We start from the raw sequence: 16,658 nt of genomic DNA on the forward strand, positions 1-16,658 counted from the left end.
ACAACCCCAGGAAAGAACCTTCCCGATCGCCATCCACAAAGGAGGAAGAAACCGAAGGTTTCATCAAGTTGGCCAAGATCACACAGCACTTAAGTGGGAGACCCAAGACAGGAGACCTCAGCTGACTTCAAAGCTAGCGCCCTTGACTGCACCACCACTTTTTCTCCCTCAGTCTCAGTGTCTTCATCTGTGAAATGGGTATGATTGTAATACATCCCTCATAGGTTGACTGCAAAAGGTACAAGAAACAATGAAAGGGAAACCATTGTGCAATTTTTTTTTTGTGTGTAAGAATGCCCATTGTGGTGCCAGTGCTGTGGTGTAGCAGGTAAAGCCATCATCTGCAGTGCCAGCATCCTATATGGGCGCCGATTCAAGTCCCAGCTGCTCCACTTCCAATCCAGCTCTCTGCTGTGGCCTGGGAAGGCAGTAGAAGTTGGTCCAAGCCCTTGGGTCCCTGCACTAGTGTGGGAAACCTGTAAGAAGCTCGTGGCTTTGGATCAGATCAATACAGCCCCAGCCGCTGTGGCCATCTGGAGAGTGAACCAGCAGATGGAAGACTTTCTCTATCTCTTTCTCTGCCTCTGTGTAACTTTGCCTTTCAAATAAATAAAATAAATATTTTTTTAAAAAAGAATGCCCATTGACACCATCAGATGAGAGAAGTAGCATGGGTAACAGCAGAGTCACCTTCTGCTGCCACATTTTTGATAAGGGCTTCCGAAGGCAGGCGGCTGAGTGAGGCTGATGGGTTCTTTCCCCCAGCCTCTCTGCGCCTCCTCCTCAGCTATGGGTTCTTGGGAGCCATCCCTGCTCCCCAGCCCAGCGAGCTGGGAGAAACACATTAGCACGAGCTGCTGAGCCACGGAACGCAGTCACTTGGATCCTTTGTGCCACGACAGAATACTCATTTGCATGGGTTTCAGAATTTTGTTGTTTTTGCACCAAAGTATACTTAGCTTTCATTCATTTTCCATGAACTTTATAAAGGACCCTCATATGATGAGCTGGTCTTACCTGGTCTAAGGCCACAGCTGTGTGCACACTGCCTGCTCCCCATCACCCACCCCTCCCACTGTGGACAGTTTGACGCATTCTTGCACTTTCCCTTCCCACCCTCTCCCAGCAGCCTCTCTCCCGTAAGGCGTGGCCAAAGGCCTGGCGATGCGGATAGCACTGCCCTCTACAAAGCACCTCCTAACCCCTTCCACCTCCACGGCAGCCCAACAGGAGGCATGATCAGCCACGCTTGTCCTGAAGATGCTCAGACTGAGTTCAGGGCAGCCAAGGGACTTGGCCAAAAGAGAAGGGAAGAGGAGAAGACGCAGAGGGACTTACCGTGGTGCCCCTGACCCCTACCAGCCACGAGCGGGCTGAGGCGTGCTGTGTGCTGCCGCCCCAGGGCAAGGACCCATCCAGCCTGGGTGGGAGGAGAGGAAAGCTGGGGTCCCATGAGGATGTCAGCAGCCAGGCGGGCCCTGCAAAGGCACGGCAGAGTGGGAGAGGCGCAGGAGCACTGTACGGCCGTGTGCCACTTGTGGAGCACTTAGACATGAGCAGCACCTGCCGACAGGGCCAGGTGGGGAAGGGGGAGAAAGGGGAGAGGAGCAAGCCCCACGGCACTCAGCTCTCGGTGCTGGGCTCGGGTCTTCCCGGCTTGATGAGGGGCACCGAGGCACAGGGGAGCAGCCTGCGTGTACACACACACACACACACATACACACACCCCTGCCCCCAGCCTTGGTCTCCCTCGCAGGCAGTCACAGAGGCACAGCAGAGAGCTCCCTGCCTTCCTCCCTACTACAAAGGGGCAGTGGGGCTGGGGGCGGGTGGGCTCAGCCTGGAAGAGAGGAGGCAGTGCAAGGGTGTGTGTGGGTTTCTCATGGCCACTCCAGAGCGAGCACCGGGGCATCAGAGTCCTCTCCCCTGTTGGGTTACATCGCCCCCTCCAGGCAGTCTTCTTGGGTGGCCTCGCGGGTGGCCTTGGCCTGCCTCTACAGGAAGAGCAGCTCTCTCGCCCCCTTCCTCTCACTTCCCCAGTGCCTTGGGCTGATCCACCCACAGCTTCCCAAGACAACCCAGGGTCTGTGTCTCTGAGGGGGTCCCCTTCTCTCCTCTCCCTCCCACCCCTGCGCTTTGACAGGGGGGTGTTCAGCTTGCTCTCTCCAAGGAACACCACTGTCTCCATCTTTCCAACCGCACACTTCCATCCTTTAGGTCCCCGAGGTGGGGACCATCTACACCAGGTGGCGGAATCAGCTTGCAGCCGGCTCCTCTGCACGCAGGGTGGAGAGCCTCACGCTGGGATGTGGGGCTGTTGTGTTGCTGCTTTGTTCCCCTCCTGCGGGGCTCGGAGAAGGGTCCACTCTGGGTGGGAGCCCAGGCACTGGCCCTGCCTGCCTTGGTGTTTCTCGGATCCCAAGTGCACCATGCCTCCTTCCCAAGCAGCATAACCACGTTTCTAGCACATTCTCCAGCCCTCTGACCCCAAGGGTGCAGACTAGTGGATACATTGTGCCATTTATCTAGCCTGGACTGGGAGCCGGCCAGTGTGGCCAGTGAGCCTGCCTCTGCCATTGAAGGGCTGTGGCAGCCTAGACAAGTCCTGGGCCACACTGGAGCCAGCTGCCCTGAAGCTAGACTGAGCTCAGGGCTTGTATTTCTCATCTTTGAAACAGAGGCACTGAGTCCGAAGTCCCCAAGGTCTTTGCAGCTGTGGGATGCTGAGCTGGTTCCGGGGGCCGGGGCCAGGGCCAGGCCAGTTCAAGGGCAGCGATGACGCCAGAAGTGCCCTGGGCAATGCCTGACAGTGCCACTCCTGTGGATGGCTGCTTTGTCTCACGGGGACAAGATCATCACAGGCATTGTCTCCTACCTCAGGGACAGGCTGTCCTGCACTTTAGGACAGGGACCCGGGGCCGGCCTCCCAGGCCTGGAAGCACAGGGCAGACCGAGGCCTCTTCTGTCCGAGGAAGCTGTGTGTTACGCAAGGCCTTGTGCCAGGGTCCAAGACAGGCAGCACCTGGCTGGGTTTCCAGGCTCCCCGCAGTTACAGATAAAAATAGCCCTGGCGCAGGGATGTTCCTAGCAGTAAATCCATCAGAAAGGACTATTTCTGTCCATATCCCTCACCCCCGGGGTTCCTCCTCCGACCTCCGCCCTGCCCTGCCCCATCCGCCCTGGCCACCCGGCCCCCCTTGCCCTGCGGTAGGATCGGGCTCCTTGGCTGCGCCACACCAGGTCTGCAGCTCGGCCATGGTGAGAGCGCACCTGCCGGGAGGCCAGCCTGCGAGGCCTGCGAACCGCCCCCGCGGAGCCCCAGGCCGGGCTTGGTACGGCTTGTCTTTCCGGCGCAGCAATGAGACCCTATAGGTAAGGTATAAATGTGGCAGGTGGCAAGTGACAGGTGCTCAGAACGCAGACTCGCCTTCCCCTGCCAGCCAGCCATCTGCAGCGCGCACTCCCGCAGCTGGCCGTTATCCTCCGGGTAAACCCCTAAGTCGGCTCGGAATCCAGCTGGGCGCGACCTCTGAGGACGTTTGGTCCCTGAGATGCTCAATGACCGGCTTCTGGCGCGGTGCTCTGGGCAGTCTCCTACCGCCCTCTGCCGGCCGCGGCGCCGCACTGCAGGCGGCGTGCATTGTGCGGCCCTAGAGGATGGGCCCTTCTTCTCCCTCTCTTTCTTTTTCAGATCAAAGCGAAGAGATTGAGCGGTGTCTCAGAGCAACACAGGGACTTCCAGGTCGCACAGACTGGCTCGCTGGCTCTCCATGCCCGCTCTGCTTCCACCGTGGAACCTAAGCCCTGACGGGGATTCCAAGAGAGCCCCAGTAGTAAGCGACAAGGGGCAGACCCTGCCTGGGAAGTCCCAGAAAATCATCCAAAATGGACCTGCGTGGATCTTGACGTTTGACTTTTTTTTTTTTTAAGATCTAGCTATTTATTTGAAAGAGCTATGGGAGGGGGGAGTCTCATTCACTAGTTCACTCCCCAGATAGCCTCAAAGGCCAGGGCTGGGCCAAGCTGAAGCCAGGAGCCAGGAGCTTCTTCCAGGTCTCCCACTTGGGTGGCAAGGGCCCAGCACTAGGGCCATCTTCCCCTGTTTTTCCCAGTCACATCAACAGGGAGCTGGATGGGAAGTGGAGCAGCCGGGACTTGAAGTGGAGCCCATCCGGGATGCTGGCACCATGGGTGGCAGCTTTACCTGCTACACCACAGCACCGGCCTCTCAGTGTTTGACTTTTAAAGCTCTGTGGTCTTATTCAGGCTGTAAAGACCAGTGTATCTTGAATATTCTGAAGAAGGGGAGCTCACGAGGGCAGAAGGGGAATGTGTGTTTGGTGTGTGTAGTTTTGAGGATGTGTGGCTAAGACATGGGAGACGCTAGCGTTCGGTGTGACTGTGATAATGAACAAGCACTTCTCACACAGCAACAGCAGGGAGTTCATTTATTAGTGGCGTCAAGCCCCACTCACTCAGAGTCTCTGCCATCCTAGCTCTGTGGCCCAACCCAGGGACTGTGACAGGTTGAGTGTTTCATACTATGGGGGCACACGGCGGTGTCCCACCACCCACCAGAGCCACGCTGGGATGACATCGCCCGGAGCAACAGAGGGGGCGTTTTCTTTCCTCCTGTTCGCCGTCCCAGCTGCAGAGACTGGAAGGGATCTAAGCAGAGTGCGTGAGGCCCAGCTATTGCACAAGAGGCCAGGAGCCAAGTCTTTGATGGCTGCAGATCCCTTATGTAACCGGAGTTTTCAGGCCATGTATTTATAGACTTCGAGAGCGGGAGAAGATCTTAGCGATTCCTCTGCTCCAATCCTTTCGTTCTGCAGTAAAATGGAGCGCTGGAAGGGGGGTGACAGTCCAAGGTCAGGCAGGCTGAGGCGGAGCTGGGACGAGAACCCAGGCTCCCTGATAGCGACACTAGATTGATCTGGGTTTAAAGATGATTCATACACCCCAGCATTTTTCTTTTTTACAACACACAGAGAGGACAGGGGAGGAAATCTAGTACACTGTTGGTGCTCCATAATTGCCTTGGTTGCATTTTTGTGTTAGGGACCAATCGTACTTTATGCAGTTTAATAAAATTGGCTCCAGTTAACCTTGAACTTCTTTCGTTCTTTGTTCTCTCCAATGACCCAGAAGTGGTCAGAGGTTTTGTCTCACCCCCGCTGCTTCATTACAAAATTGGAAGACAGCTCTGGGGTTGGACCATGACGTGGATTGGTTTGCAAGGATGCCTGAGGGAAGCACACAGATTTATAGTGACTTCGGCTTAAGCTTCGGAGGTTTGTGGCAATCCTTGAAGGACTGAGACACTGGCGACGGGGGGGAGGTTGCACACGCAGGCTGTCCGGCGAGTGGGGACGTGGTACAAACACTGCCAAAACCTAGTCCAAACGCAGGATGAAAACAGCGAGGACCTCAGTGGCCTGTTGGCCTCACAGGCCCCACAGTTCTGAATTTGCTTCTCATTGTATTTGCAAATCATCTTTGTCAATCAATAGCTTCCAGAGCATTCCATTTGCTTCCAAATGCCGTCCTGCTGCCATCACAGCCTTGTCATCCTGCAGCTTCCAGAGGTCCATGCTCTGCGGGCTGGGGACGTCCCCCGGAGCACGAGAACACACCGCTGGGGACTTGTCCTCAGACCCTCTGAGCCCAGGGTTTGCAGTCCTCGACTTCCCCAGTGACACACTAGTAAGAAATAGCAGAGTCCTCATTGGCAGGCTCCTCCGGGGGCCCCGCCCCACCCTGGCACACGGGGGCCACCTCCCACCATTCCAAGACCACTCTGGTCCCAGGCGTGGAATGCTCCAGGGCCTGACCCCGACATTTCCCAAATCATTCACTTATTGGAACTGAGCACTGGGCATGGGGCAGCCGCCCTTGGAGGCTCTGGAGATACCACGCAGAACAAGAGAGAAGCGGTCCCTTCTTAGAGGCCAGCGAAGTCGGCTGCGCAGGTGAACCCGCTGCAGGGATTTTAAATCGCTGGTGTGTGGTGACACAGCCACGAGCCCTCCAAGGCCCTCTGGAAATGACTGCATTCGGCCTCGGCTCGCTAGCTGTGTAGCTCGCTGGGAGGCATGTAGCACTGGGGAGCCAGGAGGGGTCACTGGTAGCACTGGGGGCCACGGTGAGAAGTATCTGTGAGTGTTTCCACTTCCCAGGAGTGCCACACGCGTAGAACTGTGTAGTTCTCCCCTCCCAGTTATGTGGCCTGACTGGGGACCCACGTGCCCCCTTCACCCTTGCTGCTGAGGCCCAGGGTGGCAGCTTTGCTGGCCCTGGGGGCTGCCCACCACCCTCCCCATGCCTGGAACATGCGTATCCACTCTACCTGTGAACCCTAAAAGCCCAGCAAATGTCATGAGGAGGAAACCCAGTGCGTGTGTCAGGAAGAGGCTGGTCCTGCCGGCCCGACAGAGCAGTAGGGAGTAGCAGGGGCTCCCGGAGAGCTGGGTGGGCGCAGTGCCCATACCAAGTCAGAGCTCAGCTGTTTCTGAGATCCCAGCAAGAGAGAACGCAAAGGAGCTGCCGGACTTGGCCTTCCTTGCCAGCTCTGTCCCCTAGACACGTCCCATGGGGCTTCCAATAGTAATGACCATGGGCTTTTTCTGCCATCTTCTGCTACCCACACCTCTAAGATGGTTACTGAGCACCACATAACAGTCATCTGGTCTCCCCAGAGGGCACCTACATGTCCCCAGGGTCAGCGTGGTAATCCTGGAACAAGCATGGCTGAGATCATTAATGACTTCCTCTTTGTCCTTCCAGCTCCATGCACCCTCACACCGTGTCCTTAACAAAGAAGGCTCCCAAAAACCAGGGACAGGTGATGAAGATTAGGCTCTTCTGGAGTTTTACCCATCACCGGTACCCAGCTGGGCAAAGGTGACATCTGCAGGTGTCAACTACATCCCATGTTCCTCCTGTCTCTAACAGGACCCAGCTATTAACTCCCCCAGGGGGTTTCTCATTGTTCTCTTGCAAACCACAGCCAAGGACACTCTTTGACCCAGGCCGCCTGAATGAGAAACAGCCCGATTTCCCACGTCTCCGTGGAACCTGACCCTGTAACGGGCATCTGGCCCCTGGCTGCCCCAGGTGCACGGGCACTTGAGGGGGCATCCTACCAGGGTGGTGAACTGGTCCACACAGGCATTGCGGATCTTCTCCGGGGTGGCAGGGCTGTCCAGCCGGAAGAGCGGCTTCGTGTTGTAATCCGTGTGCTGGCTTCGAGCTGCGCGGATGGCGTCCTTGATGGCGAAGAAGATGGAGGCGGCCAGGAAGAGGGGCGGCTCACCGACAGCCTGAGCAGACAAAGCACGGAGCAGGGCATCAGATGGGGCAGCCCAACTTCCACGTCGCTGTGCAGACCCAGGGCGCTGGGCAGCGAGCCTGCACCAGAGGGATCGGTGATGTCATCAGAGACAAGTACCACCCCAGCACCAACAAGTACAGCAGGGAGTGTGAAAATTCGTCAGCGGCTGACAGCAATGGAGCCTGTGAATGAATGGACCCCGTGGGCGTATTTCCTTACCTCTCGCCGTGTCATTTTCTCAGAAGATACCATGCAAACATGATGTGCTACTAAGTGCTCTATTGTTCTAGTAAGGGATCCTATTTTATAAACCCCAGACCTGCCACGAGTCTTAACTCTTTGCTCACAGCCACTAACCCAGGGGAACAATCCGCTCGCAGCTCTGACTCACACCTACAGGCGCTGGACCCGTATTTGCAACATCTGCTGGAGTTCCAGGCACAGCGACAGAGAGGCATTGAAGCACTCTACAGCTCCGCGGCAGGGTTTGTCCATCGCCCCAAAAGCATGGCTCAGAGACCACCTGCTTCAGAATCACTAAATAGACTTTTTCAAAAGCTGTTTCCCAGGGCCTTACCCTAGACCTATTCAATCAACATTTCTTGGAGGGGAGGGACTGCATGGCAGTGCATTTTAGCATGAACCCCGCTGATTGATTTGCACTGGATGGTGTGCCCCAAAGGGTCACAATGTGTCCCAGACCTGCCCCCAACCCCTACACACACACACAGTCAACCAAAAGGGCATTTCATTGGGTACGACCGGCGCTTTGTGCTCCTTCTTACAACTAGAACTACACCACCGCAGAATGAATTCTCTACCACATCTTCGTACTGAATGGGACGAGGAGGAAGCAGGACAGTCACCCACAATCCTGCAGGCACCGGGATCCAGTCCTAAGGTCTCAGCGACCGAAGGAGCACAGAGGCAGTGCTCTCAGACACAGCAAAGATACCGAGTCTCACGGAACCATGGGGACGCCAGACCTGGCAAGTCCTCTCTGAGGATCGAGCATGAGGCATGCATGCCCGAGACGGGGGCGTGGTCTGGATTGGGCCTCCTGGATGTGATAAAGGGACCAAAGAAGCCAGCTGCAGCCCATACTAGGTTGGTGTCCTCAATCCAGCTGAACTGGTTCTCACACCCTTTCCTGCCCTTACCAAGGTCAAGATCAAGCCTTCTTCGCTCTTTAAGATGTAGACCCAGCCGCACCAACCAGGGGCTGCAACAGTGCAGCTCAGAAGGCAGCACAGACCCAGAGCTACAGTACCTTGGAAGCGTAGATGGCCTTCTTGTTGGGGCAGTCACGGAGCAGGGACACCCGGAACTCCACGGGGATGCTGCCAAAGGCAGGGATCTTGTAGGTGCTGGGCCCACGGGTGTGCAGGCTCCCCTCGGGGGAGTAGTGCAGCTCCTCCAGGGTGAAGAGGCCCAGGCCCTGGACGAAAGCCCCCTCCACCTGCAGGACAGAGAGGGACCATGGTTACCCACTCGCTGCCTGCAGCAGGGCCTGGGAGGAAGCCCCAGCCCAGCACAGCCTCTCTGGCTGGGCTCTGACTCTGGCCGAGCGAAGGCACTGGCACTGAAGTCAGTTTCAGCGATCTGAGGAGCTCACACAGGGGTAGGCCAACTCCCTGTGACAACCTGCCATGGTGCCTATGGAGACACTCCCTGCACACTGCCACAGAGCAAGTGGTGGCCCACAGCTGAGACGCGAGCTGACAGGAGGTGTCCCTTGGATGGTGGCTTCTGTGAGACATACTGAATTCACACCTGCCTGTCCGCAGGGAGCCAGTTCCCCTGCCGAACCTTCCAGGTCCCTTTAAAGCACCTGCCCCCGCTGTGCTGGCCCACATATCTGCTCCTCCAGCCTCCTTGCTCAGAACAGGGATGTAGGACACCACAGTGGCCAAACAAGGACTGGGGGAGATCAGGTGTTAATCACCCTCAAATCTGTGGTGCCTCGTGCGGGCCTTGCCCAAAGCAGGGTCACCCCAAAAATTGTTCAGTGGGTGAATGAGAAGATTGACAGATGACAGATTCCTCGAGTCCTGGTAATGGTCCATTTTTGAGAAACAAACTTTACATTTTCTACCAGCTGCTCAGTAATCCCCCTCTGCCTTTTCCTGCTGCCCAGTGGTTCTCTATTTCCCCAAAGCAGTCTTCCTTGGTCTTCCTTGGTCCATCCCTTCACTCCTCGAGGCTGAGCCCCCCAGGGCTCTCCACCAGGCTGGGGAGCATTTACTTCCTGGAGTACAAAAGCGATCCTGGGTGGATGAGGAGTGAGTAGAGAAACAATTCTGACCCCACTGCCACGACATTGACCGCAAACACAAGCTCCACTCTCTGTCAATCATTCTCCTTCTCCGACCATGCGTGGGAGTTCATGTGCGCACACACACACCCATGTGTGCCTTCTCACTTCCACATTTGTCACCTTGTTCCCTGAGGTGTGAATGCCCTAAATCGAAATCCCGCTCCGGGGGAGACTCCGGAGGTACCACGTCCTGGCCTGCTGAAAAACGACACGAGGCCAACACGCTGTGGGTGGGGAGTTGTGGCCACGTCCATCACCGCCCTGGTGCCCCAGGAGCCTTACCTGTCCAATGTCAATGGCAGGGTTCAGACTGGAGCCGACGTCCATGACAATGTCGGTGCGGAGGTTCTAAAGTGAATGGTGAAACAGAAGCGGTCTGAGATGACAGAGGTCTGTGGAATAATGCAGATGGGCCTTGGTGGCCCTGAGACCGTAGGTCTGGCCAGAACGGAACCCAGCAGCAGCAGTGAGCCAGGCACGCTCGGCCAGAAGTGACAGCGTTCCCGCCCTGCTTCCGCGGCTGTCTCCCAGCTGAGGCCTGAGTTCCTGGCAACTGGGTGGGGCTGGGAAGCAGCCATGATCTCCGGATCACCAGAGAGAGCTGTGCTTACTCTGTGCGAGCAGCAGAGCCGGTTCCCGGACCTCGGGAGCCTGCACAGATCATGTAAGAAAGGAGTCTGCCAGCTATGCTCTGTGGGCTGACTCCAGCCTGTCCCCCCCCTTTCCGTAGGGTCTAAACGCTAACGATTACATTATTAAATGACGGGAAAAAATAAAAAGCATATTTTGTGACAAGGAAGAACCATATGAAATTCAAATTTCAGGGCCCATCAAAAACATTTGATTGGAAAACAGCTATGCTCATTTGTGCATATGATTTCAATTTTTTTGGTACCAAAATCAAGTTAGCTTTTAACTCCATGAACTGTTATTGAAGTCGCCTGTTTGAGCTGAGGCAGATTCCGTGCGACCCATAAAGCCTCAAATACTCCTCTCTCGCCTTTCATGGACTGGGCCGGATGTGAAGCAGTATTTTCCCAACTGCAAAGTCTGTCTCCACCTGCTCTTCGTGGTTTCACTTCCCTTTTTCCCTGCAGAAGGAAAGTTCGGTGAACTTCTCACCTTATGATCTCCTGTTAAGCAGTCAATTTCCACTTCCGAGCAAGCCACCCCATAGGTGAAGTAGTGGAAGGGATTCCCCGAGTTTGTCTCAAAGCTGTAGCCCAGGTTGGGTGTTCTAGAAGAGAACGGAGGATACTGTGTACGTATTAAAATAAACACACCTCTTCCCCACAGACACACGGGTGTCCACCACAATCTGTATACCCAAAAGGTTTTATTTTTTCATTCGGTAGATCGCAGGTAAGAAAAACAAAAACAAAAACAAAACAAAAAAAAACCTGTGTTTGGGAGATTTTGAACCTGTCCATGAAACTCGAGTCACCAAGAGCATTTTGTCTCCTGTTTCTGCTGTTTTTGCCAATGGTCTTCACCCTGTCATTCTACCCAGTCCAGCAGTGTTACGTATCGGCAGACAGATTCACCTGAACTCACAGAGATCGCACATGAAGGGTCTCCTGAATTAGGATCCAGGGCTCCAGAAGCAAAGGTGCTGCCTGTGACAGTGCTTGGCTGTGCTCACAACTTCACCTGACACCCTTGTCAAGGTGAAAGCTAAAGAGATTGATAACTCGTACCAGCCTGGGCCACCTGGAAACAACCACTCCCCACCTTCTGCTCTGTGGAAATTTCCACAGACGATTAGAGGAAAATGTTATAAATAGAAACAGATAGTCCCTTCTATATTTTTTTCATTTTTTAGGTACTGGCCTTATTTTTTAAAAAATATTTATTTTATTTATATGAAAGTCAGAGTTACACACAGAGGGAGAAGGAGAAGCAGAGAGAAAGAGAGAGAGAGAGAGAGAGGTCTTCCATCCACTGGTTCACTCCCCAGTTGGCAGTAACGGCTGGAGCTGCACTGATCTGTGGCCCAGAGCCAGGAGCTTCTTCCAGGTCTCCCACATGGGTGCAGGGGCCCAAGGACTTGGGCCATCTTCCACTGCTTTTCCAGGCCATAGTAGAGAGCTGGATTGGAAGTGGAGCAGCCAGGACTCGAACAGGTGCCCATATGGGATGCTGGCACTGCAGGTGGAGGCTTTACCCACTACACCACAGCACTGGTTCCTCACATGGCTTTTGTATGGTAACACAAAAAGCCACAGAGATACAAGATATTATAAACTCTAGGGTATAAGTATACACACACACATACATGTGGTTCATGCAAAAATTGAAGTTGTATAAGGTACTGAAGGGGGCCTGTGCTGTGGCATAGCGGGTAAAGCTGCCACCTGCTATGCCAGCATCCCATATGGGTGCCCATTCTGTCCTGGCTGCTCCACTTCCAATCCAGCTTCCTGCTGACACACCTGGGAAAGCAATGAAAGATGGCCCAACTGCTTGGACCCCTGCTACCCATGTGGGAGACCTGGAAGAAGCCTGGCCTAGCCCTGGCCATCACAGTCACATGGAGAGTGAACCAGCAGGTGGAAGATCTTTGTCTGTCTGTCTCTCCCTCTTGGGCTTTGAGATAAATAAATAAATCTTAAAAAAAAAAAAGAAAGCAAATGAACTTTTTTTTCCCAAATCTATTGCGCTAAGGAAGAAAAAGTCCTGGTTAAACTTCCCAGAGAAAATGAAAAGCTGATGACAGCCAGGTGGGCTAGGTCCCTAGCTATTTGCACTGCCACAGGATTTGCAAGTTGCAGAAGATATGTGCTATCTTCCAAATCACACTGCTAAGGAAGTTCCACTGCACCCTACATTTGCAATGAGACTGCGTGTGCAGAAGACCCTCACTCCTGTGAAAGAAACCCTCTCTAAAGAAATGCAATGCGCAGAGGCACACGTCTGGCCTAGCGGCTAAGACACCAGACAAGATGTCTTCATCCCACATCAGAGTGACTGGGTTCGGTACCCAGCTCTGGCTTCTGACTCCAACTTCCTGCTAATGCAGACCTTGGCAGGAACGGTGATGGCTCAAGTGGTGAGGTCCCTGTCCCCGATATGGAAGACCTGTATTGAGTTCCTGGTTCTCAGCCTCAGCACTGACCCAGCCCTGGCCATAGTGGGCCTTTGGGGAACGAACAACCAGATGGGAGAACATCCTGTCCCCCCCATTCCCTCTCTGTTTCAATTAAATAAATAAACTTTTAAAAAGGAATACAATGCATAGTACAAAGCAGCACACAGGTAACAGCAGTGCCTGACTGAGATCCCCAAATACCCCTGGATCCTGCAGGGGAACGCTGACACTGGCTGGGATGGCGGAGATGAGAACAGGATCAGAGGGCACCACTGACCCTGCCAAAGAGTCCACTCTGAGGCCAGAACTAGAATGAGGTCCTCAGAGTGCTGACTCCTGCTTTAGCTCCCTGGCACACAGTTGGGTAAGCCACGTATTTGAGAGCATCACTAGACTGAAACCAGCACAAGTCTGCTGGAGAGATGAGCATCTCGGTGCACCTGCTCTCTCCTGACCTCGGGCTGACGGGTGTTGGAGCTGGAGGGCACCAGGGAGCTAAGGCTGACATCATGCAGTGAATGGGCCAGAGCTGACCCATACTTACTTGTAAAACCCAGTAGCAGACAAGCTCACGGCATCCAGGTAGGCAGCTGTGACCTGCAGACAGAAAGGGTCATCAGGGACGGGTAGGCATGGCTTCCAGATACCCTGAGCTGCCACCAAGCCTTCATGAGTTCAACCTCGTTATCTGGAAGCTGATCAACTCGTTTTCCTGTGACTCAGACTTCCATACCTCACCTCCCATTCCCATCGCCTCTGCGGCACCACGGCCTCAGCAGCTGAAGCCTGGAGTACTATTGCCGCCTCTTGCCCGGACTTCCTGCCCACGCCAGCTCCCCGGCAGAGCAGCAGTGATCCTCTTACCAAACCGCGCTTCCCATGTCACTGCTCTGCCCTGGAGCTTTCAGTGACTCCCCATCACCCACGGAGCAGAGCCTGGGGCTGGTGTCACATTCCTCTCTCTGGCCCTTTCTAGAACGCACACCATCGGCACCCTGGCCAAACTCAGCTGGGAACTCTCCCAACCCTTCCTTGTTCCCACACCACTGCACCTTCATCTATGCACTTCTGCTGTATTCATCCAAATCCTTGTTACTCCTCAGTGACCAGCTTGAACTCACTGTTCCAATCGCCTGTCCTTGATGCCGATGCCCTACTCAAGCCATTATGAAAGGAACTCTCTGCAGTGCCCACGCTAATTACCATGTGAGCCTTACAGGTTCCTAGTGATAAAGCCATCCGTCCACCACCTCTTTAACTATAAAACAGGCCTTTTTGGTCTCCCCAGCATGAACACAACACTGAGCTTTCAGATGGCCTTAATGTAATTTGTATCAATGTCATTGTCAATTATCAAGCTCATTACTATGCACTGATTGCTAATTAGCACTTTGCATTCATTATCTTACTTAGTATTTACTGTAACCCTGTAAGATCTGCACTGTTCTATTCATTTTACAGATGAGAAGACCAAGGCTTCCCAAAAAAGACTTTGGCTTGGGATTTGCACTAGGCACATCATATCATGTGTCAGTGTTGATTTGGTGGTACACTGTGGGTGATTTATTGGGATTATCTGCTTACAAGGGAGTTGAGGGCAAAGCTCAGATCAACAGGTCTGACATCACAAAACTGCCACCAAGGCTGCTGTGAAGATATTAAAATTGCCTGACAAATCCATGCCCAAAACCCAAATTACTACACTCAAGTTACATCGCTAAGGTGTTCACACACCTGATGTCTGTGAGTGCGGGAAGGGGAGAGAAGGTCCTGGGAGGCACAAGAAGATGCATGGAGCTGATGGAAGTGCTGCTTTCTCTAAGCTAGGGAGAGCTGCTCGTGCTCCCTGAGCTGGTTTCCATGAAGTTACACTCTATATGTTACAGTTAGGGCCATTCCAACTCTGGGGATCGAGGACACGGGCACCACCGGTATTTGTGCCTGATGGAGGTATGGTGGTCCCCCAACAGCCCCTTCCTGGCCTCTGATCTAGAGGACCGGGTTTATCTTTATGTGGAGTGTTTACTCCACCCGTCAATCCTACGGTCACAGGGATGCTATAAGCTCTCTCACGCATGGTCACGCTCTCAGTAGACCCAGGTTTGAGGGTTGGTAAGAGTAGAGGCTGCCAGGGCAGCCCGTGGACAGGCAGAGGTTTGGAGAAGACCAGGCTCATCTAGGCTGTCCAACAACTGGGGCATGGGACAAGTACCGAGTGAAGCAAGACCTCACAACAGGGTGTGCTCCGTGGGCATCCTTCCTCTGAGGCTCAGGGAAGCCAAAACTCCAAGTCCCACAAGGCCATCGAGATCCTGGACACGAGGGGCCCAGCATTCCTTGTCCTGTGAAATCATACAGACCACCTGGCTTCTCTTGGTGGGATGAATTGCTGGCTCCCACCCTCGTTGGGGGTAAGGACAGAGGTCTTGCTGTTGATGCCTGTGCATCTTCCAAAGCATCCTGGAGGACTCAGACTCACCCAGTCTTCCCAGGAGCCACTGGGATTCTTCTTCTTGAAGGGCTCCAGCCTTTTCAGGATGGTCTGACAAGCCTCCTGCAGAAAACACAGCCACCCACATCAGCCCTCTGCACTCTATGGCTCAGGCGAAGCCAGGGCCTCAGTCCTCTCCAAGCCAGGGTGCCACCCTCCCGGGAATGACGGAGGCCCATGGTGGAAACACTACCCTGCACTTTAGCCCTTGTTGGAAGAACACTTTCCCACCCAGCTCTTAGGCTGAGACATAGCCAAATGTTGGAAGGATTCCCGTCAAGTGGCTCTGACCAAGTGGACCCCAGCATCAGTCTTCAGTTGTGATCCACTGCCTTGTGGCCAGTTCCAACAACAGGCAGAGTACCTTCCCAGAAGCCCCTGCTTCCCCCCACCAAAACCCTTCCCCCTCCCTCACTCATCCCTCTTGGCTTTGGTGGAAGCAATTATGGTTCTTGGGCCTCCCCTTTAACATCCTCTAGGAAGGAGAGCCAAGGGCAGGGCTATGGCCAAAGAAGCTGAAAGGAACCATTGCCACAGCCACCCAGGAGACTCGCCAGGCCCTCCGCCCTGCCAGCTCCCACGGGCTCCATACATAGACCGCCTGTCCATTGATGTCAGCGCTGACGGACGCCGCTGTGGGAGAGGTGTTGGGCACCGTGCTCGTGCTCGTCTCACTGATATAGATCTTGGAGGTGGGGATCCTCAGGGCCCTGCTGGCCACCTGTGAAAAGAGAAGACAGCACCTTCTAGGGAAGGGGTCAGCGTGGGGCTTGGCTGACCGTCTCCCCAAGACGGAATTCAGGTTCACTGAGAGGGGCAAGCAGATAATTTTGCAGGTTCTAATCCTGTTGATTCTAAGATACTCAGACATCTGGCTGAGTCTGAAACAGCACTCTGTGGAGTGATTTGGTTAGATAAAACATGCATAAACTTAATTGGTGACAGTGCCTTTTTAAGCTAACCTTGGCTTCAATTTGGCCAGCGCTCATGAGCCAAACAGATGTACTGACTCTAGGCCAGCTTCGTTATCCTATTCCACTGGGAGGAGTCTCGCGGAGTGTGGCAGCCAACTCCTCCTACGCAGAGCCATGGGGCCCTGGAGGGCTGGCGATGGAAGTCTCCTGGCCAGTCCTTTCACAGATAAGGACGCTGAAGCCAATACGGGGAGAAGACCGGCCCAAGGCGGCATGCGAATGACTGGCAGGGCCGAGGGAGATCCCACACCTGCTCCTGCTTCTGGAAAATCCCACAGCATTTTCCCTCACAACAGACAGCACAGTGCTGGAGGGGACACCTGGAGGGCTGCTTACCTGCACCATCTTGGTGTGAAGGCCTTGGCCCATCTCGGTACCCCCATGAGTCAGGAGAACAGAGCCATCCGTGTACACATGAACCAGGGCTCCAGCCTAGAGCCAGAGGAGGAAGACAG

The 16,658-nt window shown here is 54.4% G+C and overlaps 1 protein-coding gene across 1 annotated transcript in view; it reads right to left on the reverse strand.

Annotated features, from left to right (window-relative positions):
• Positions 1–4,441: 4,441 nt before the first annotated feature.
• The window catches only part of XDH (xanthine dehydrogenase), a 68,046-nt gene continuing 55,829 nt past the window's right edge, over positions 4,442–16,658 (reverse strand). Inside the window, exons 28-36 of the mRNA XM_062209212.1 lie at positions 16,540–16,635; positions 15,822–15,950; positions 15,218–15,292; positions 13,283–13,335; positions 10,773–10,887; positions 9,933–9,998; positions 8,604–8,792; positions 7,146–7,322; positions 4,442–5,703 (exon numbers count right to left, since the gene is read on the reverse strand). Of these exons, the coding sequence (XP_062065196.1) occupies positions 5,653–5,703; positions 7,146–7,322; positions 8,604–8,792; positions 9,933–9,998; positions 10,773–10,887; positions 13,283–13,335; positions 15,218–15,292; positions 15,822–15,950; positions 16,540–16,635 (951 nt within the window). The 3' untranslated portion in view covers positions 4,442–5,652. The remainder of the gene's footprint in view (positions 5,704–7,145; positions 7,323–8,603; positions 8,793–9,932; positions 9,999–10,772; positions 10,888–13,282; positions 13,336–15,217; positions 15,293–15,821; positions 15,951–16,539; positions 16,636–16,658) is intronic.

The sequence above is a fragment of the Lepus europaeus genome, chromosome 13 (genome assembly GCF_033115175.1).
Source record: "Lepus europaeus isolate LE1 chromosome 13, mLepTim1.pri, whole genome shotgun sequence".
Classification (NCBI taxonomy): Eukaryota; Metazoa; Chordata; class Mammalia; order Lagomorpha; family Leporidae; genus Lepus; species Lepus europaeus.